Below are 22,459 nucleotides of genomic sequence, written 5' to 3' on the forward strand. Positions count from 1 at the left end.
AAAGGAAGCGGCCTGGGACCATTGTGTTAGGTACCATATCGGCATTTGCCTGGTATGATTGAGGGAAACGTCACGTAGGAGGCCAACCTTAAAAAGCTTTTACACTTTTTCGACCGAGTGTCCCCATCGGGAATCGAACTCGGGAGCGCTCGCATGTCGCACTAAAGACGATTGGGATTTGATTTTAGCGTCCCTTTCAGCAGCTAGATTATATGAGACGTGGACCTACAGCATGACGTGAGATCCGAAGCACATGAGCTTCGGCCGGGAATCGAAGATGGTTCTCCCGCACCAAAGGTGCATATGTTATCCACATAGCCATGAGAGAGCTCGCACACCAAAAGGCAGAGTGAAAGCGACTACACAACGTGGGCTTACAAAAACTGACTTAAGTCAGACGGTCAAAAATTCGCTCCAAAGGGTGCATCTTATTTTCCTATGATGATGAAACAGACAACGTCTGTGTTATATTTTATACTGAGAATAACATAGAAATTGAGTTCCCTTTAGAAGCGGAATGTTTTAAAACGCTGGCGGATATGGCCACTTATTTATAATAAAGAAGTTATCTACGAAGTTTCATCTTCCGAACATGAGGAGCTCGTGAGATACGCTATTTTTAGAATACATTTTAAACCTTCTCTTACACCCACTTCAGAATGCGCATTTTAATGAAAGTGGCATGACAAAAATTGGCTTGATCCAAGTGCTAATTATGTTCAAAAATTCATTTCAAACGGTTCAGCCGTTTTCCCGTGAGGATGCGACACTATCGATTTGAATGTAGAAGAAAAAAGTATAGAAATTTCCCTCTTCAGAAGCAGATGAGTAGTTTATATACCATGTTTCATTTTCCTAACTTGAGAAGCTTCTGAGACATTCTATTTATGGCATGAATTTTAATCCCTCTCCTGCCTCTTAGGATAAAAATTTTAATCAAAGTGATATTATAAACCCCACTTGTAGGTAACTACCGTGTTCAAGAATTCATTCAAGAGACGATTCAGCCCGTTACATATACATGTCTTGTTATGGCAAAAAGGCTATGATACGTATTAGGTAATAAATATAATAAGTTATAACGATATGTACAATTCTGAACTAAAAGAAACTGAGTATTGAATGTCAAACGGAATTAATCTTTCTCTTCAGCTCTCTACAATATGAAATGATTAAGTAAATACATTGTCAAAATTGTTCTCCTGTTAAGTGTAATCTAGAAAAGGACATACGTTGTTTAAACTGAGATTATTAAGGTTCTACTACCATACGGATTAAGATGCGAGTTTCAGATTTACATTCAATTAGTGTCACAGAATGGTCAGAATTACCACATTTTATTTGTTTTAGCAGAATAAATTTGATTTAAATCAATCCTGTATGAAGCCATCATAAGGCTATAAGAACTCGAATCACTGTTAAAATCGCAATTAAAATAAAAATACCTTACAAGAAATAACCTAACGTATTTAATCTACACTTCTCGACTTCACTATTTTACCCTTCTATATTCTGCTAACCTACCGTTTTTTTTTTGTTTTGTTTTTTTCGTTTTTTAATTTTTTTGTCATTTAAGCTAAGGAAGATGAATCAGTATTGAAAGGGAATGATTATAAAATAAACATTTTGTGCTCTTCCATCAGGAATCAAAGCCGGGACCACGTGCACCAAAGGACACGCGCTAGTCACTAAGAGCCGTATGCATAGTTATTCTGCGGGCTACTTGGGGGCTACGCACGGAACACGTGATAATTTGCGTTGCAGAGTTCTCCCACAGGGTCAAACAAGCCCGCAATCTCCCCATAAGTCAAGGGGATGGCTAGGGGTGATTCAACGCACCCTTTGCTAGCCCGTAGCACTTTCTGTTGTATAAAATGCATATGCTCCGTGCTGACAAGATATTTGAGTACGTTAATGAGTTTACCGAATCCGTTGAGCTGATTAAGCAATAATTAATGACAGATTTTCATGGCAACCAATTTAAAAAATATATATATATAAATTCCTGAAAGAAGACTGCAGAATCTTTTGCTTCCGCTAGTACAAATCTTGAATACAAGATTAAAGCGTGGACTTATAAATTCTACCTGAAATAAAATAAGCGAGTGATACTTCGTGTTACAATATTGGTAGTATATTTTAGATTAGATTGTTGATCAGCTTAAGAATTAATTTCAGGGGCCAGCCGAGGGGCATTTCTTCTTGATAACCATAACATTCCCTCGGGATCACACAACCTATCGTGCTCAATGTGGATTCCCAGCATTTTTGTTACTAATACATTTATTCCCAGAATATTAAAATTCGCCATTACCAGAAAAAAAAAAAAAAAAACACAAAAAACAAAAAAAAAAAAAAAAAAAAAACTGGAATCATCACTGATGGAGAAAATTGATTCAACAGTTTATATATTTCATTGTGAAAATGTTATTCTAACGTCTTTTACATCCTTTTCCCTGTTGGTGCTTGTCTACATTTCGCAGTTAGCATAGGTAAAGTTGAGGCGCGCTACCTTCCATTTTCTCCACTTATGATCTGACGTCTTCTGCATTCTTGATATCTTACCTGTACACCACCTGCGTACACATTTATAATATGCTTGCAATCGTATATGTTATAAATAAATAAGTGAGAAAACCATGCAGGAATGTGTGCTAAGCGCCCAACACAAGCTAAGTTTGCATTTTTCCGATTCCAAGCTGAGCAGAATTTGAGGGATCACGCGTGATTTTGTCCGCGGAAGCAGGCACATTAGCGATGGTGGTATGTGCATAAGGAAAGACAAGTGTGGAAAACATCAACTTCCTGTTTTGCGCTGTAATTGCTCAAAGTACGTATCGGTTAACATGTACCTGTCATTATGGAAACAGTGCTAAGAAGTATGGTTCATAATTATGCAATTATAATGCAAAACTAGGTTCTAGTGACCACCTACTACAGATTGATACATATTTTTTGTACTAATTTGAGCATTATTCGAGCAGACAGTTCTACCAAATTTTGACACATTTCTTACATTCTCAGGTTAGGTTAGAGCTTTGTATTTCTTTTAGCATAGCATACACTAAATGAAGAGCTCCATTACTACTTGCAGATTGACTTCAGAGGGATCAGTATAAATACAGTGTGGACATATGGCATAAAAACTACAGTACATAAGACACGAATCAATTTGTGCTATGTGGCCAAAAGCGCGAATGCTATCTAACTGAGTTAGGGTAGGAGCGCATGAAGGGAGTCCGAGTGATAGCGAGCGGATGCGTCCATAGGGAGCAGGCGCGTCAGCGATGGTGTATACGTATATATACGAGGATAGTGGAAGAGCACACTTACACATACACTACTTTCATTATCACTTAAAATTCATTTCAATATGCTGCCATTGATGATAATTACTTATATTCACACTCTCATTCCTTCGCGAAAAATGCACGGCTTCACATCGTATTTTAGCTATAAATTTTCTATTTCCTAGAACCGTCTGCTGGAATGAACCCCTATTCACTTACATGTATAACCACCATCGCAAATTCGCCCGTTTCCTACGGACGCCCCTCGACTATAGCCCTCCAGCTTCACCTTGGCATAAACCGTTGTAGATGAAAAAAAAAAAAAAAAAAAAAAGCTTGTAGTGAGCAGCTTGCAAAGTTTGGTGCGTGGTTTTGAGATGTGTGGCTTTCACTATATGTACTAGCTAAGTATGTATGTGTCTTATACAATTGTGCGCAATTGGCTGATAACACTCTAGGAATAAGTAGATAATAAGTTTCACGCTATTTGCATGAAATTTTCCCAAATAATACTATTTATATTATTTGGGATATTTATAGAATATATTTGGTATATTTATTATGGCATATTTATAGACAAAACTTTTATGCCCTCCTAAGGTTAACCTTTACTGGAAAATTGTTTAGAAAATACTTTCTCGAAAATACTATGGGCTCATTTTGTCAAAAAGAAGTATAGTGTATATGTAATTTATTTCTAGTGGTATTTCTATTGTACAACTACAGTCTCACACGTTTCCTAGCTACATATCCTCCTTATTTCTTTATGCGAGTTAATAGACTTTACCTGAAAATTAAAAAAAGAAGTGTATTCCTAATCTACACCGCTATTTTTCCTCTTTTCTATATTCTCCTTATATCTTTTTGCGAGTTAACAGGCTTTATCTGAAAATTAAAAAAGAACTATATTCCTAATCTACACCGTTATTTTTTCGCCTTTGGAAGAACAAAGTTCAGAACATTTATTTCATTTTTTTGATATAGCATACATTGTATCTATGCAGTTGCTGCTTACAATGTTAATGCCTTATCATAATAGAATTCAGCTTCGGAGTTTTACCTTCAACTTTATTTGACGAAATTTTAGCCTCGCTCGAGGTATGGCTAGACCAATCAGTCCTCAGTGTAACCGTACGTGAGGGATTACCTTGGAAGCTTTATGCATTGCACAGTCAAGGGGAAGGTTGATGTATCCTACAGGTGCGGTTCGTCTAGGGGAGCTCTACGCGGTCGAGTATGCATATGGCCCTAAACCAGCAGAGAGGGCTAACCGAAACTTAGCTAACCTGACGTACCCTTCCTACTCTACTAGCCAACCTACTCAACTCTATCCTAACACACTTTTTTTTTTTTTTTTTTTTTTGTATGAATAACTGTTTTCGTGGCACATCAGTGTGCACCCACATTGTCTTTGTGAACCAATTGTTTGAGTATGCACCAGGAAAATAGCAGTGCACACTGCTTTAGACATCCGAAAATTTGTCTTTAATGGAAGTGAAGTAAAGTACTGTGGGATTCTTCCAAGAACATTTTAGACTATAATTATCTTGAGGGAGGGAAAGAAAACATAAGACTAAAATAAGTAATCAGAAGGGGAAGAGATTATAAACAGAAAGCAAAGCAGAAATTATGTATTGGATTGCAAGTGCAAAAAATCATTTTCTGAAGAAATAACGTAAACCAGGCTTACCATGCTATCTGTAATATTTACTTGTGCATTTCCAATATTTTGACCCCTGATTGCGATCTTGCTCGCGCATCTTTAGGTCATAAAGATAAAAGGACACTTGCTAATTATGAGGTTAGTGTAAATGTTACATTGCGAAGAAGTTGTCTGAAAGACACCTTTTTCTCTCTTCCCTAATACAAGTATTGGATGGTGCAAAATTCAGTTTTGATTTTTTTTTTCTATAGTCGTGATAAAAATGGTGAATTGATACAGATTTTTCTCATATGGGAATTGGTTTCTATTTATAGGAATATTTTGCTGTGTGTTAGGCATCAGAATGGAGCAAAAAGATTACACACCATTGGAGCCATTATTTCAAAGAATTTTTAAGGACTATATAGGATTAAATGACAAGGATACGAAGGAATATAATGAGCATCTTAAAAGGGTAAGTTGTTGATAAAAATTAAGAAGAGTCTAGGAAACAACGATCATAATCATAAAAAGGAGATCAAGCGTTGTGTTCACTTAATTTAACATTATTTGATGAAATTTTATCTTGAGATGTATTAGATAATATAAATGATGACTTGAAACAAGGATTTTTTTTTGTATGGTCTACAAATTGTGTATGTTTGTAAAGTCTCTTTTTTGCTTTTATTCACAATTAAAGTTGTAGTGGTGTAAGTTACAATTAAAGTTACAGAGTTGTAAGTTACATTTCCTTGATGTAAGCCACATTTTCTTTTTTGGCCAGAAATTAACGCGAGATGTTTTCAAATAATTAGAGAATAGAAACAATTACTTGTTTATCACTAGGACTTCTACTACCGGCTGTTGGCAGTTTGATTGAAGCTTTGACTAATGTTTTCTGTTAACAGAATTGACTTATCTAAATCTGGTTTCTGTGCCTTTAAGTCTCTGTTTTTGAGAAGGTGGCTGATACCTCTGTAACTAATAGTTGCAGTAACTAACTGACTTTTTGCACAACACTTTTTCAAGTCAAATTTCAACTGATTATACAATGTACAGCTGAATGATTTAAAAAAAATTGTTTGATGGTTTTGATTCTATGGTTGATTTTTATAAAATCTTCTGCTGTTATTTTTAAATGAACTGAAATTAAATCTTTCAGTTTAACGTCCCACGTTAGGCTAAGGAAGCCCGTTAGGCTAAGGAAGACAAATAATCAAGGCAAGTGAACGATGATGGAAGAATTAGTGAAATGAGAATATAGGAGGGAGTACCCCGAGAAAACCCACGGACACGATGTGTTCCACCACACACTTACTTGGCTGGAGGTCAAACCAGGAACCCCACGCACCAGAGGTAAGCGCTCTACCACTGAACCTCCGTGCCCTTTCTCCTTTCTCTTATTTGATGACATTGATCTCAGCTTAATTAGGATAACTTGAAAGCTGCTTCAATTAAGATGTAGCAATTTTCGGTCTGTTAAAATAGGAATAATAGTGGAACTTTCTGAAGTGGCCACCCGTGATTTCACAGAAAGTGGTCAGATTACTGGATACTTTACTAACACATTGCTGTTCTACATTGTTCTGCATATGTGAATCTAGATTATAGAGGTGGTCATTTCTACGCATTTTATTATGACTATGTCAAATATGATGATAATATGTTTAAGCGAATTAAAATCCGTCTTAGAGGCCTTAGCCTGCGAAAGCAATATGTCCGCGAAGTTGGGCTGAATCCAAGTAATCGAATTCAGACGAAATTTTGCCGGTAGTTGTTGTACATTGCATTTGATATAGTATTATTGATGCTTACTCGTAGGTTGAGAATCTTTATACCAAATAGTAAATGACACTCATAAAATACAGTACAATAATCCTAGAGGCTGTCTCATTAGTTCAGCCCCGAAGAAAAAGTAACAGACGGAGACGTAATTTGTGTTCCTGAATCTGCTTGGTAAGCAGATTACCTGATGTCGAAACTTGCCGGTCCAATTTTTCATAACCCAACTTACTCTTCAGCCTGACGTTTCAAATGTACACTATCTACCACGAAGGATACATGTGTGAGCATTAAATGCTAAATGTTGACTCACCTAAGGAGACGAATGCAAAACGTCTCATGGGGAAGTGTTCATTATGTGGGAGACTTCTAGAGAAGCGAGAAGTTGTAGTGGACTCAAAAGCCTTTCCACGTCTTGTGATGCCGGAAGCGGGGTAAAATTATCCCTCGTGAACTGTAGAGCGTAGCAGAGTTGTATCGGGAAATGCCTTAAAAATTGCTTTGGGCTTTACTTAGATATCCAAGTTGAGCAATCATGTGGTGCCTGCTCAAAGATTTATTTATTTATTTATTTTTTATAAGAGCTAATGTATGGAGAGATAGTTCTAAGGTACAGATGATATACAGTTCATTTATCCGGATGGGTGGTGTTTTAGATATTGTACTTCTTCCTGTTGAAGTCAGATGTTTCGTATCTGCTTTCTTTTTACGCTACAGTGTTTCTTTGTTGTAAAACAATCGTTTTTCACAAGACATTAATCCATACTTTGCTTATTACATAGAATAGAACAGATATACTATAAATCTTAGTTCATACATCATTCTTTACGGTTATCATACATGATTGGTTCCCAACGACCAGTAATGTTATTCCTGGTTCTCAGCGACCAGTAATGTTATTCCTCTATAATAAACGTAATATAGATTGATGATGTAATAAAGGTTATATATTTGTTTTCTGTTTTGCAGGTTTAATTAGTTTAATTCACTATTATCTAAACTGCAGTTTAATCTAGATTTCTTTTTGGAAATAAACAGTTCTTTTTTGTTTTTGTTCAGGATTAAATCCTAAAATAATAAGACGTTGATTCCTATCTCATTGTATTGTCGTAAACTGTCAGTTCAATTGTTTACAGTGTTACGACAAGCCCATAATCATTAATTCATTCAGTTTTGCATGTTTTGTGATTGAAATCTGTGTGGAGAACTCGTTTCGCTCGAAAACGAACTATATTTCGTTTTACTCGAATTTAGCTAGTAGCCTGGTGTAGTGATATAGTCTGTTCAAATTATTAGACTCAACATTCAGTTTCTAAATATTTTACTTTTCTTACAATATTACGACAGAAAACGCGTTTGCACTTGGTCTAAATTACTGTTCTGTAACTGTTTTAATTGCTTGTGGTCATGACACATGCTTTTCAATATCAATAAAACAAACGCGTACGTGATATTCAATTACAAATGCTATACAATATGTGTATGTAAATTGGAAACAAAAAATGAAATGGAATACTTATAAGAAAAGAAAATGAAAATGAAATGATTTTTTTTAGTTTTACGTCCCACGGTTATGCCGATTAGGCTAAAGGAGACGGTGATATGAGAGATGAATGAAATGGTGGAATGAAGAAAGTGGGAGGAAACGGGAGAACCCCGAGAAAACCCACGCACACGGTGTTTGTCCACCACAAAGTTCACTTGGCGGGAGCAGGGTTTGAACCCAGGACCCCAGAAAAGAAAATGATCTCTCACACACAAAGATTAATATTTCGTATGAAATCCGTTATTCTTTATTAAATCTTTTATCCTTTGTGGCATGCTATATACGAATTTAGCACATTTTGACCTCAATTCAGCATCTTGATACCACAAATTGTTGATGACCTCGATCAATTGATGTTTGGTTGTATTATGCTTCTTCTTTAGTTTTTCCTTCATGAAGCTCCAAGGGTTTTCAATTGGGTTCATATCAGGACTATTGCTCGGCCACGGAAGAACACTAATTTCGTTGTTCTCGAAGAATTTTGTCCCAGTTTTGCCCCGGTGGTATAGGGCTCCAACATGCATAAAGATGAAGTATGCGTCATCAAACCAGACTGCAGTCTGGGGAAGCAGTTCTTGAAGAACTTGTAGGTATTGGCCATGCTTTATTGTTCTCTCTTTTATATATACAATTTCCCAGGCCCGAAGACAGACATTACACGCCAGACCATGACTGAAGTAGGATGCTTCACAGTTTGTTGAAGTCCTCCCCAGGTCGACATCGCACATATTATGAACATTCATCAGACACGAAGACACATGATTCAACACCTGAAACACCTATTCTACAACCATCAGCAGTCCAATATTCTAGGCTTTGTGTCCATTCGAGGCGCTTCTTTGCCATGATTGGAGAATTTTTGCTTCTATCTTGGCCTGAGTGTTTGTATTCCCTCAGCATAAAGAATCCTTCAAACATTTTCAGGCGAAATGTCTATACCATACTCAGCCATTTTTTATGTTTCCCAGAGCCAATTTTTTGAGGGGGCCCACTCAGATGCAGAAGGTATGTATATGAGAATGTTAAGACAATTTGCATTCAAATTATGTCAAATATTGTATATTCATAAATACACTAGACTCCCCACCCGCCCACTCCAGGATCGGCGCCCTTGTTCTTAGCGATAGCTTTGGTTTTCGCTCACACTTCCCAACCCTACTTTGCTGATACATTTGCTTCTTGCTCATCACAACGGAGAGTTTACTCAACAGATTTTTGCCCTATCCCTACTCTACTAGTAATTTGTCGTTGTGTGTATCTTCCTTCCACCAGAAGTGTTTTGACAACTTCCACTTTACGCGGAGAAAGGTCTCTGGCTTTTCCCATTATGCTGCAATTACAGGACTTCACAGAATAAAAGATTAATACACAAAACACGTCACGATCACTTTAAACTGGTCCATTCGAACTGTTGAACGCTTTGAATGTCGTAACTGCTTACGGCTGCAACCACAATACTTCGGATTGTAACTTGTTAATAGAAACCGCAATAGTTGTCTACAACTGAAATACCACTTTCAGAACTCCCTCCCCTCTACTAATGCCATCTGCTGTTCAACGGTGATATCACCACTTCGACAATACAGTAAACAAATGAAGGATCCTATGTTGGTGATTTAACCATTAAATTACATGTTCTAGAACTCCGAAATTTGGACTGAAACATCAACTTTGCAGTTTTCAAGCGTCAGTCTAATAATTTGAACACGTCTGTAAATATAGCTTAAGCAGTATTATAGTGGTAGTTTAAAGGTAAATCATATTGATTATTGCAATTACATGCTTTTTCTTCGTAATCATAACCTTTATTTTGATAAACCAAATACCAGAAATGTCACTTTAAATAAGCTTATAGTATATCTTTTTAAAGAAGTTCGGTCTACTAACCATTACTGGAAACAAAAGAGTTCGTCCTTCCGGGAGGCAAAAAATCACAAGAACTACTTAATGGGTCACCATCAATTTTGGAAGGAATGTAGAAAAGATTTAAAATTAGGTATCGGGTTCGTTGATGGAAGTGACGAAAATCAACTATTTACAATTTTAATGTTGAACGCTATAGTGTAAGCATGGTAGTAGATAGGAAGAAACGCTTTCCTGCAATTGATTAAGCGTTCCACGAATATATGTCATTTAAACTCAATATTTCTACTAAAACCGGAAGTGGTAGAAATGTACTATCACTTCCGACTTAAGTGTTAATTGAAGAAATATTACGCCATATAAACCAAACTTCTTCACGTGGTATATATGGTACGCTGATTCTTGTTTTATCCAGAATGGTGCTTTAAATAATCATACAGTTACTTGTTTTCTCATTCCGTGTTTCCAGTGTAGAGCTTACTAATGATAATTCCAACACAAGGTAACAATTAGGCTAAATTTTAATTGAAAAATTTTCATTCGTGAAATGAAATGAAATGAAATCTTTAAGTTTTACGTCCCACTGTTATGCCGGTTAGGCTAAAGGAGACGGTGATGAGAAATGAATGAAATGGTGGAATGAAGAAAATGGGAGGAAACGGGAGAACCCCTAGAAAACCCATGAGCACGGTGTTTGTCCACCACAAAGCCCACACGGCGCGAGCTGGGATCGAACCAGGGATCTCAAGCACTGGAGGTAAACTATCTACCACTGAGCCACCGCGCCCCCAAAATTTCCATTCGTATACAGAAAATTATATATATTATGTTCTTATTGCAAATTGTGAGAGTGTAATTTGAAAAACGTTCTGAATAGGTGAAATAGTTCTTTGTTATTTTCTTATAAAATCATTTCGTTTATGTTATATTCCTTCAGTAATATACGAAAATTCTATGTTTTAGCAAAATTATTACAATGCAAGCATTTTAAAATGTAAACATCACCAATAACAACAGAGAGTTTTAAGAAAGAAATCAGAGAACTCTTGGTTGTCGATTTCTTCACTTTTATTAAGATATTTTTTTCCACGTGTAATTCTTTCAAAATACTAAGTGCTTATGTATTTGTAGGTGCTGGATGCTCTCATTGAGCTAATGAAACAAGAAGATCCTCTCTTCAATGCAATCTACCAAAGAATATATTGGACTGGGAGTTTCTATGATGGCTTGAGGGTAGGGAAACCCACCGAATATGACCTTGATGTCGTACTGAAACTCCCAATTGATTACGAACAAATTGAGGTATGTATCAAAATGATTGCAGAAGATTATCCAAGTAATGTTTACACGAAATGTTCTGTCTGTTATTTATTTTCTAGTCCGACTTAACTTCTAAATGACTATAAACAAAGCCACGTTTAGGTAAAATATGTTGATTTGTAGGTAATACACTGATGCATATACTTTTTTCATAAGCTAGTTTGATACGGAAGTATTATTTAATACTAAAACGACCATATAAATTTATCCACTGTGCCAAGTGATAACAAAGATATATAAAAAGTTACCTAAAAATACTCCAATCAAATATGCTCGACAAAATGGGCAGGGTTCCCAGCAAGCAACTATTTGCTACATTTTGCAACTTCTTTTTTTTTTTTTTTATATATATATAGATGCAACTATTTTTATTATTTTGCAACTATTTGTATCTATTTGCAACTTTTTCCAGTGTTGTAGCCTATAAATAATAATAAAAAAAGCTAGTAAAACTGTTTATAGAGCATGTTGAGGACACAAATTGTTCATAAACAAACCTTCATTTGAATTTCCCTCCATTGTGTACATTCCCTCCTCACTGGTGTTCTGGAAGAGAGTGAATCTGCTCTGTGGAAGAGCCTGCTTCCAACTTGCTGAATCTACGAATTTACCTTTTCTACTCTTTTTATAATATGTTGCCAAGCTTTACACAGAGGCCATTCATTTAATTTTTATTTCATTTCACGGTGTGTATCTTCTAGTTGGAAAAGCCAGTAATGGAGCCATGTTGTGTTTCCCTGCAGGCCAATGTCTTTCGAGTGCAAAGATTGTAATTTGAGAGTTGCAGAATATCCAAGTCGAGGTATCGCGTTTTGGATGATTGGTTTCAGCGAACTGATGCTTTGGGATACAAACTATCGTCTTGGCTAACAAAGAGTGAAGTGGAAGTGTTCTGTCGCGTTTGTAGTGCAACAATAAACATTGGCAATAAAGGATTTCAAGCTGTCACAACATGTATCAACATCAAAACATGGTATTAATGCAAAGGAGAAACTGAGTGAGCTGCAGTTGAAAATTTGCTCCACTAGCATATGCTTAGGAAGTGGAAGTTCCGTGAGTACTGATTTAACTGATACTGCGAGTTCGGTAAGTCAAGTATCTTTGCCGTCTCCAAACCAGCTACCAGAGCAGAAATTATTTGGGCTTTACATCTTGTTACTCTTGTTACATGTTGTTAAAACCTACCTGCGGTAACGTGTGATAATATAGCTGATGTTATACAATCCATGCTTCCAGATCCAAACAGTTTTGTCAAAAACTTCTGTCTGAGCCATTCTAAACTGTATGTGTTGACTGATGCTTTAGGGCCATTTTTCACAAACAGATTTGTGAAGATTTGAAGAACATTCCGTTTACACTTCACTATGATGAAACGACAAAGTTTCAAATTCGCAAAGAACCACAGTTTGCAATTCGTTATTGGGGCTCTACTTTGCAACGGGTTATGATACGCCACTTGCACCCATTTTTCATTGGATATGCAAAAGGTGAGAACATCCATAAGTACATTTGTGACGTGCTGGATTTATACAATTCGTCACCCAATAATCTTCTTATGTTGGGAAGTGGTGGACCAAATGTCAACAAGAAAGTGTTCAAAATCACATTTGAATTCGTGCAGAATGTGCGTGGTTTTCCGTTACTGGATATTGGTAGTTGTAATATTCATACCGTTCATAATGAGTTCAGTGAAGGCTTGCAGATATTTGATGATGTCTATAATCTTGTAATCATGATTTACAATTTTTTCCATAGCTGGCCATCGGTGGGAAGATTTTGAAAGAATTCAGGAAAAGACAGAAACACCAAGGCATCGTTTCATCAAGCATGTCCTTTCACTCTGGGTGAAGTGTTGCCCTCTGTGGAAGAACGTTTTACCGAACAGTTTCCAGCCATTAAATATTATTTTCTGCAGTTTATTCCGAAAAAGCAAAGCAGCCTGATGAACGCCTCAGTCTACGTATCGATTTCCAAGATGCTGAAGAAAGGAGCCATTGTGAAAGCAAAAATGGCCTTTGTATATGAAGGTGCATCTTTGTTCACACCACGTTCCAAAGAGAAATGTTCTGAACTATGTTCTAAAAAGAAGAACTTCTTGTACACATGCTGTACAATGAGCTTCACACCGTTCTTCTGAAGATAGTTGGCAGGGTTTCCAAGTCAGAATCTCAAGAACGCTTCGACACATTAAAGGTCTTTAGTGCTAAAAATCTTTTGTAATGGAAGTGAAGTTTGGTGAAAAACTTTCCTCAGTAGTCAGCACGCTTCCTGGTAAACAGTCAGCAGAGTTCGTTTCAAATGTGCAGAAGGATTACAAGGCAGTTGGGGAACATGTGGTCGAAAATTGCAAAAATCTTCGAAAAGAACATCCTGAAACAGTGTCGTTGTGTACACCCTATGGAATATCGGAAAGTGACCAATAACAGTGACATTACAGATATTGTTCGTTCATCTATTCATGTAAAGTTCCAGTTGATTGATGTCCTTTTGGATGAATGAAAGCTGTTGAAATTAGAAACAGCACAGTATGAAGAGAATGAAAGAATCGACCCTTTCTGGAATAAGATTTTCTCACTGGAAAACACCAGTGGTTCACCAAAGTATCCTACTGTCATGAACATAGTGAGGTCCATCTTGACACTGTCCCATTGAAATTCTGACGTTGAACGTGGGTATTCTTTCTCAAGGAGAGTCCTGTCTGAAGATCGAAGCAGCATGTCAGAGAGAATGTTAAATGCAAGACTTGTTGTGTACGACGGAATGAAGTAGTATGAAAGCATTATAATTACTTGGGCGCATGGGGGGATATTCAAAATTGACAAAAAATTGGCCACTTACCAATGAATCCTCCCTTGAAAAATTTAAAGATTTTGACGTTTCGGAACTCTCAGCTGGTTCCTTCCTCAGTAGCAAGGTAAAAAGGATTAAAACGGAAATGAGATAAAAGGAGTAAAATCAGGAATACATACCACTATATAAAAGTAACGTACAGAAAAAGAGATCCAGAGATGAAAAGAGCAGAGTTAAAAAAGAATGAACTGAATAAAAAAGAACGTGGTGTCTATGTTAGGCCACTATTGCCAGATCCAAAGTATGCATCAAAGGTAGGTACCCAAGCTCGATCAATGTTGCCAGTATCAAGGTTCAATGCGGGTTTGTATTTATGAATAAAGAACGATTCTTTAATTTCCCGTTGTTTTTTTTTTTTTTTTTTTATTTATTTATTTTGCTGAACCTATTACCTTAACCTGTTTTATATTATGTGAATGTTGTTTTAGATGAAGCGCCAAACCCGACATGCCTTCTTCTTGTGACTTTTTTGATTGTCTAACATGTTCCTTCACACGCGTGTTAATATTACGTTTAGTTTGACCAATGTATGAGGAATCACATTCGAAATGGACGCGGTAAATACCTGCCTTATTTAATGGATCGACAAAATAGCTTTCAAATCCAGTGAGATGTTTTTGTAAACTTTTGGGGGGGAATACTTGAAGCAGATATGTTATGCTTTGCAAGAATACGTTGAATTTTTGTTAAAAGTTGTGGAAAATAAGGAATTCCAATCCAAGTTTTTGCTTCTTTGGAAGTTACCGTTTTGGAGACTTGCAGCGATCTACGTGTTTGGTTAAACCATTTTTGTAAAATACACAGCGTATAACCGTTTTCTTATCCTATTTTATATAAAAACTATTTCTTCATTGAGATCTTTTTGACGATCACAGATTAATAGTGCTCTACGAAAGAAGTTCTTCCAAACCCAGCAGCGTTTCCTGTAAGTCAAGAACTCATCAGAATGACTCAGATGGCTCATCGTAGTTACCTAAGTTACCAAGGAAGGAAGAGGAGGGACTAAACAAAAGGCAGAGGACGAGCGACTCGAAACACACACACACACAAAAGAAAAAAATCAGGGAAGCAGGTAAGTCCAAAGTAGCAATGACTGACTTGGAAAAGAAGTTAGCGGAATCAAAGGAAGTTGAGCTGTCCAAACGGAAAACATCTGACCAGCTTCTCTCGGAGGCTAACAAACGGGCGCTAAAGAAGGATATGTCAGAAGTACAATTGGCACAAGCGATGATTGAAGGTGTGGCGAAAGTAGAAGATGAAAGGAATCAACAAGCAGCCACAGAAAAAATACAGAGGATGATTACCAGTAAACAGTCAGCACTGATAACCAGGGTTGAAAAAAAATGTTTTTTTAAGAAAAAAACGACAGTGTTGAAAACATGAAAAAGATGTTTAAAATGTTTTAAAACACACACACACACACACACACAAAAAAAAAAAAAAAAAAAAACATGTTTTAAACATTTTGAACAGTTTAAAACATGATTTTAAACATATATTTCAAAATCGTGTAATAACTTATTTGTTAAGATTTCTTGCTCTTTACTAGCAACCAGTGATGTTATTCTAATTTTTTAACAACCGCTTCTGTGTATATATACATACATATCATTATATATATACAGAGAGAGAGAGAGTAGATGGATAAATATAACTCTCTTAGGAAACAAACCATACAAGGTAGACAACAGCAAATTTTTTACTGGATACCATGAGTGACAAGAAGCGACCTACACAGCATTCTAATACAAGGTGGTGTGACGAAATTAATTACTACTGCAAATATCTAGGAAACAAATTGCCCAACATAGATGGTTGTCAAGAAGTATTGGGAAAACCTTAATCCAACAATGGATCGGCAAGTGTAGATAATATGTATGCGTTTCAAATATAAGTAAATAACCCTCATCAATACACTCATATGATCCCGGTTTTCATTCTTGATATCTGAGTATTTGAAATTAAGAAATAAATCGCTTATACTTTGTTCTACGGAATCATATGTTTAACCCTTTAGTTGTGAGAATTTCTAAAAACAAAGATAGTTAAACTAAAATTTACTGTTCCTGGGTATAACTGGGTAAAATTCACTGTTATGTCTGGTTATAGCAAACGGTTCTGCGAACTCGAAATATTTAACAACCGGTTCTAGCGAACCGGTCAAAACCGGCTGAATAACACCACTGTTTGCAACCGATCTTTTCATTTATTTTATTCCGGTTAAGACTACAATCTGTTGGGTACATAATATTTCAGTATAGATTAGTAATTCTCAATTTTTTTCATATCACGACCCTCTTGCCAGTAACTCTCGTAAGTACTTTCTTGGTTGTAATAAGCTTTGTAGGTAGATTTTAAAATTTACCTACTATGGAGATTTCACACACTCTATCAATATACATGGTGAAATGAAAGTTCTCACCACCCTTGTGTGTTGAGAACTGGTTGAGGGAGAATGATAAAACTTGAAAGTGGTCTGATACATCAGATGGTGCTATCAAGCATCATGGAGCCAATCTTTGATTGCAATTCGAAATTTCAAATGCAAAGGAAGTCATTTTACATGTTTTAAGGCTAGAATTTTACCAGAAATACGCTTGTGCGGGTATTTTAGCTCTAAGACAAGTCATTCAGAGTTACTGTTTTTGAAGGTTTCCTAGTTATGCCCTTATGGGCTAAATTCATGTTTCGTAGAGAAGGGTGGGATTTTAGTTGCAAAATTTGATTACTATTTCAGAACACTGATGCTAATAAAATTATTTTAAAATAATAAATTTTAGAAAAGTAATATTTGAATCACACTTCGCGTTGTGTTTAACTTTAGAATATTTTCTGCAAGCCTATGTAATTGGTTGCTTTTGTCAAGTCAATAATTTATTGAAGAAAAGTAATGTTTGGGGCGTTCAGAGCACAATGGATCCAAGTCCATTTTCAATAAGGTTCAGTTTTGCTCAGCAAATGAATTCTATTTCAAACCGTAATATCTTCGCAGTCAAGAGTCCGAAATAAATGTAACTAAAACCACATGAAATGGCGTAGGATAATTTCATATGACAGCCGCAAGACAGGGGCGTCAGTGGGGCAGGAGGATAGTCGCGCCCACCCTCACCCTGAATTTCATATTTTGGGGGCAGTAAGGCAGTTTTAGAAATTTTTTGATAAGCAAAGTCCAACAGAACAAGTTGGAAGTCCTTACACGGAATAAATATGGAGGAAATCCAGATGATCAAAACTGGAACGTTGCTTAGGTCCAATTTCTAGAATTTTAAGTAGGCCCGAAACTCGAAAGTAGAGCCACCTTTGGAATCCTTGTGCCCAAAAGAAAATACAAAAGAGCAATATAGGCCTATAGCTCCTTGCAGCAATGGAAATGGATTTTAACTGATCAAAATCTGTATTTATTCGGTGTAAGGACTTCAAATTTGTTCTGTTGGACTTTGATTAGCAAAAGCTTTCTAAATCTGCCTTACTGCCCGAAAATGTGAAATTCAGGACAGGAGGGCGGATGACCTCTAAACGGACGCCCCTCTCTAGCGGTAATCATATAAAACTAGATTGCACCTTATCACGTAGTTTTTCTTTCGTTTCGGATTCATGGTTGCGAAGATATGACGTTTTCCGATGGTGAATTCTTTTCGACACATCCTGCGTTTATTTAATGTAATTATGCATCACTGACTATGACATTTGGAGCTTGACTTGTTAATCTTTCCAACGCTGCAGCGTACACAATATCTTAAATTTATAGGGAGGGGAAAATTAGCCCTCCTGTTCCGCCATTCTAAAAACGCCCTTTTCTAGCGGTTGTCCTATGAAACTCTAGCCCACACTACAGCTTTTCACATGGTTTTTAGTTTATTTATTTCGGACTCTTCGCTATGAAGATTCTACATTTGCTGAACAAAAATGAACCCTTTGAAAATACACTTGGATTCTTGTGCTGAAAGCCCCATATCTAAAAAAATATTTTTAAAACCCTAAGTTGGAGCCAGATTTATCCAGCAACAGAAGTGTGTTCGAAACGCATAAAATTAGTTTCTTTGGTTTACTCGAAATGATGTCCTTTTTTCTCCCCGTAAAACGCATGTTAAACGATATAAAGTTGTACGGAGACTGAGAACCAACATGTACTGCATCTATGAATGCCTGCGATATTTTAATTTTAGAACCGCAATTTAGCAAAGAACCTGCGATATTTAAACAATACAATAAACGATAAAAACAAAGGAAAAAAGAGACAAAAGAAATTGTAGATCACCACATCGACCTGCTGTAGCCAAGAGAAATCAAAACATTCACAAGGGAACAGTGTTGCTACAGTTTTAGCTCTGGAGTAGGCTGAAAAATAGTATCGTATTTTATGCCAGTGTAATACATGGCTCTACAACACGAAACTAAAAGAAGTAATTCTAGAACACCCCCTTCCCCCCTCTTTCAAGAGTCTAAATCAAGAAAGTGCTCTTTTTAAAAATTACGTTTTAAAAACATCCAAATAGGATGACCCCGAACAACCATGGAAGTAGATGGAACTTTTATCACACGCAAATTAAAAGGGAAAACAGGTACAATCTTTGGTATGTATTGTAAGGAAACTAAACGCGCCTCTGTTTCAAAGTAACCAATAGACCAAAACGGTATTATGGCCATATATGAAAAAATATAAAAACGAGGAACAAATCAATCAATCATGAGATGCAGGAAAAGTCTTACTGACACATGAAAATGTGACAAGTATTTGTTAAATGGTGCTGAACTGGGTAGAATTGTACCAGCTTTTTTCACAAAAAAGGCTGAAAATGCCAGCGTGGTACCAACGAGCCGATGAATGACAAAAAGGGCTGAATTTGGTACAGTTGTACCAAGTGTGGCTACAGTGTACGGAAAGAAAATAGCCTGAACGGGGAGCACTTTTTGGTAATTTTCTTTCTCTGGCACATGTTTTTACAAAAATAAAATAAACTTATGTTTAAACAAGTCTTAAACTAAACACGTGTTTAAAACAAAATTTTTAAAACGTATATGAAATTTGTTTAAACAAAATCAATTGTTTAAAACAAGTTTTAATCATTTGTTTTAAACAAAACAACCCTAGTGCTTTGGCGTCGTCTCGTACATACGGCAAGGGAATTCGTATGTTCTTCAATTTAGTGAGCTTAATTGGTGTACGTGCAACTGGGAAAATACGTACATGCCGTAGGTATTACAATTCTTACACCTTTGGACAGACAGAAAATGTAAATTATGTTGATTCCACTCCCAAATGAGGATAATCTTTAACTTTTTTTTTCTTTGTAAATCAAATGCCGTTGGCCGAATATTAATCGACTGTGTCCTTATTCTATAGTAAGACATGAGAGTACAATCATTTAAGCCTAACGCATAATTAATTTCAAAGAACAGAATTATTCCCACTCGTAGGAACTTTTATTGTTTCTACCACAAACACAGACCTAATACATTTCATTTAAACAGCACAAGCTCAAAGACTTAATACTTGTTTCACAGACTACTTTAAGACACATCGTTGCATGTTCCTATAACTGCGTTTACGATTGTAATTCTAAAAACAGCCCACTCTCGAAATTCCGATTAGTCCACCACTACCTACGGCATGTACAAATTTACCAAACACTTATTTTCTCGTTATTCCTAACAGAAGATGTGGGACCTTTGATGAATTCGGAAACTTTGACAGTACTCTTATGTTCAACACAGTATTTATGCCTGGAAACCTGAAAATACTACCTATTCTTGTAGGAACACATGGTAGTTTCTACAGACGACACTTTTATTTATATTATTTACTTATTTATTTTAGACGTGATGGCACCGCGTTGCGTAATCAATTATGTTACTGGTGTCAATAAATTTGACAATTTTGACCGCCCCGAACTGCATTACAGACTGGCGTATATAGTTTGTACGACGCATAAATACTGCTACAACTTCTGATAGGACATCAAATCACACTACACTTCCGGTCACGTGGAAGTTATGGTGACCTTTGAGAGGAAAATGATACCCGATTTTGTTAAATCTTTCAGTGTTTGTTAATGCTAGTAGATCCCTACACAATATGTGATTTGTACTTTGTGCAGGACAATTGTCTGAGAAAAGATGTAATACTGTAACACTAAGAGGCATATAATCTAACAGGAAAGGCGCCACGGCATTTGGTCTTTTTCCCACTTGTCCTTCATGATGCAGGTAAATTGAAAATGTCCTGTTTTTGTTATACACACAAGACGTATTTACTGTCAGCTGTCGCATATAGAACATGTCTTGCTCAGGAACTTTTGGTAGGTCCAGATTTCGCATGAAATCGTAACACACACCCTCTGTATCTTCCGTAGAACAAGAAAAAGTTGCAGATTCCGTCCTGTCAAAAAGTAATTTGTTGATAAGTGCAGGATGAGTGTATTTGTGACTAAAAAAAATATCATTAAAGACTGTTAAAAAAGAAAGATGTTGAGAGTTTCTGAACTTCGTTCGTACTTTCGGATGACAGTATTTATTAATAATGATTGGGTGGCTTAATGTTACAGATTCTAAACGATGATGCACCAAGGTCGTATGTTACAGTGAAAATCGAGAAACCACTGGATGCCCTCCGACAACACCCACGGTGGAGTGAATATAGGTAGGTAACTATTTTAGTTACCTAATTCTTACTCCTTGATTAATTGTAGTTGTATCTAAACAAATGTATAGAATTTAAAAATGTGTTTGTTGTCAACTTTTTTCTTTCTCTCCTCGAAACACAGGCTTCGTTATTGCTATATATTTAGCGTGCTCGCATTTGGCGCCTAAAACTCGGCTCGATTTCGGATCTCATTTGGTATCTCACATTACTTAAATGGATATGTTCTCGAAGAAAGGGTGAAATTTGCTCCAGCAACAAAGCAGGTGTGTTTTTCTTCATATCATAATTACTCATTGACGAAGGAAGATCGAGGTTACTTCATATTTAAGTTTTCTTTCCTGAGATCTAATGATCATTTTTGTGTCAATTTACGGAGCATTTACAGGTACTTTTTTTTTATTTTTATTACATATTTTAAAACATGGGAATTAATCATTTAAATCTCCTTGTATTCTTGTTACCACGTTGGATGTCACCTCTTTAGACATTAATTTGTCTTCAGTAGTAAGTTTGAAATGGTTATGATATTTCCTACCATATTTCTGGTGTAAAGCCATTTTCAAAAACTTTCTGTTCACCAGCAGGAAGTCCATTTATTTGAATTACTGGCTGCAGGGCGCTTAGTCATCCTCAGCTTTCAATAATTGCTTTAGGTGTCGGGTTCTGAGCAAACACTTCAGCAATTTGATTGCAAGCAAGAGAATGTTTTTGCTGAAGGTCCGTTACTGCTTGCTTGAATAAATATTTGAAATTTAGTATGTCTCCACTTGCTCTTGCAAAGTTCAATTTCTCAGATATCCAGAACAGCATTTGCTTGTGATCAAAAGATAGTTCAATTTAATCAACAATTGTCAGAAATGAGTATGAGCAGACACTGATGATGTAAAATGCATCAAAAGAATCGAAACTTGTATCTGCTTTGTCATTAGCTACATTATTTCTTGGAAATATCAGGTAGTCCAAGTTAAACAAAAGATCAGCTATTTTAATAACTTCGACAAAGTGATTGTTGAGTTCATCTGTATTCAGGTAAGTCTGACAATCAGGTAAAGACACACCGTAAAAGTACTATTATCCACAATAAACTTACAAGACAATTTTGTATGTTTCAAGAAGGCTTCTGGCAGTTAACTAATAATCTGACACAAACTATCCCTGGAGTTGGCGGAGGAAATATTATTTACAATCATGATTGATAACTCTACTTAAGTATTTTCCATGAACTGCATATACTGCCAAGGTAAATGGTACCTGGACTAGACTTCCGTTGGTAAAGAAGACAAAATGGAATGTGTGTTTTTAGTAAAAGATCAATGAAAATCAGGGTTGGCTGGTTTAAACCAAGGTGGTTTAAACCATGGTTTAAACCAAGGTTTAAACCAGCTGGTTTTTTCAAAGAAACCAACTGGTTTAAACCAAAAAACAAAAAAAATGTTCGTAAAAGTGTAAGTGTTTGTAAAATCTTGATGAACACACATTTGTGGGTTATCACGTTTCACTCCCGTATATTATTCGTATTATAT

The 22,459-nt window shown here is 36.2% G+C and overlaps 1 protein-coding gene across 2 annotated transcripts in view; it reads left to right on the top strand.

The window, feature by feature from the left end:
- Positions 1-22,459, top strand: part of LOC145690248 (cyclic GMP-AMP synthase-like receptor) — a 103,458-nt gene that overhangs the window by 5,905 nt on the left and 75,094 nt on the right. For both annotated transcript variants that reach the window (XM_081764963.1, XM_081764964.1), the window contains exons 2-4: positions 5,268-5,407; positions 11,255-11,425; positions 20,839-20,933. In XM_081764963.1, the coding sequence (XP_081621089.1) occupies positions 5,268-5,407; positions 11,255-11,425; positions 20,839-20,933 (406 nt within the window). The remainder of the gene's footprint in view (positions 1-5,267; positions 5,408-11,254; positions 11,426-20,838; positions 20,934-22,459) is intronic.

The sequence above is a fragment of the Thermobia domestica genome, chromosome 7, assembly GCF_964235325.1.
Source record: "Thermobia domestica chromosome 7, izTheDome1.hap1.1, whole genome shotgun sequence".
Taxonomy (NCBI): Eukaryota; Metazoa; Arthropoda; class Insecta; order Zygentoma; family Lepismatidae; genus Thermobia; species Thermobia domestica.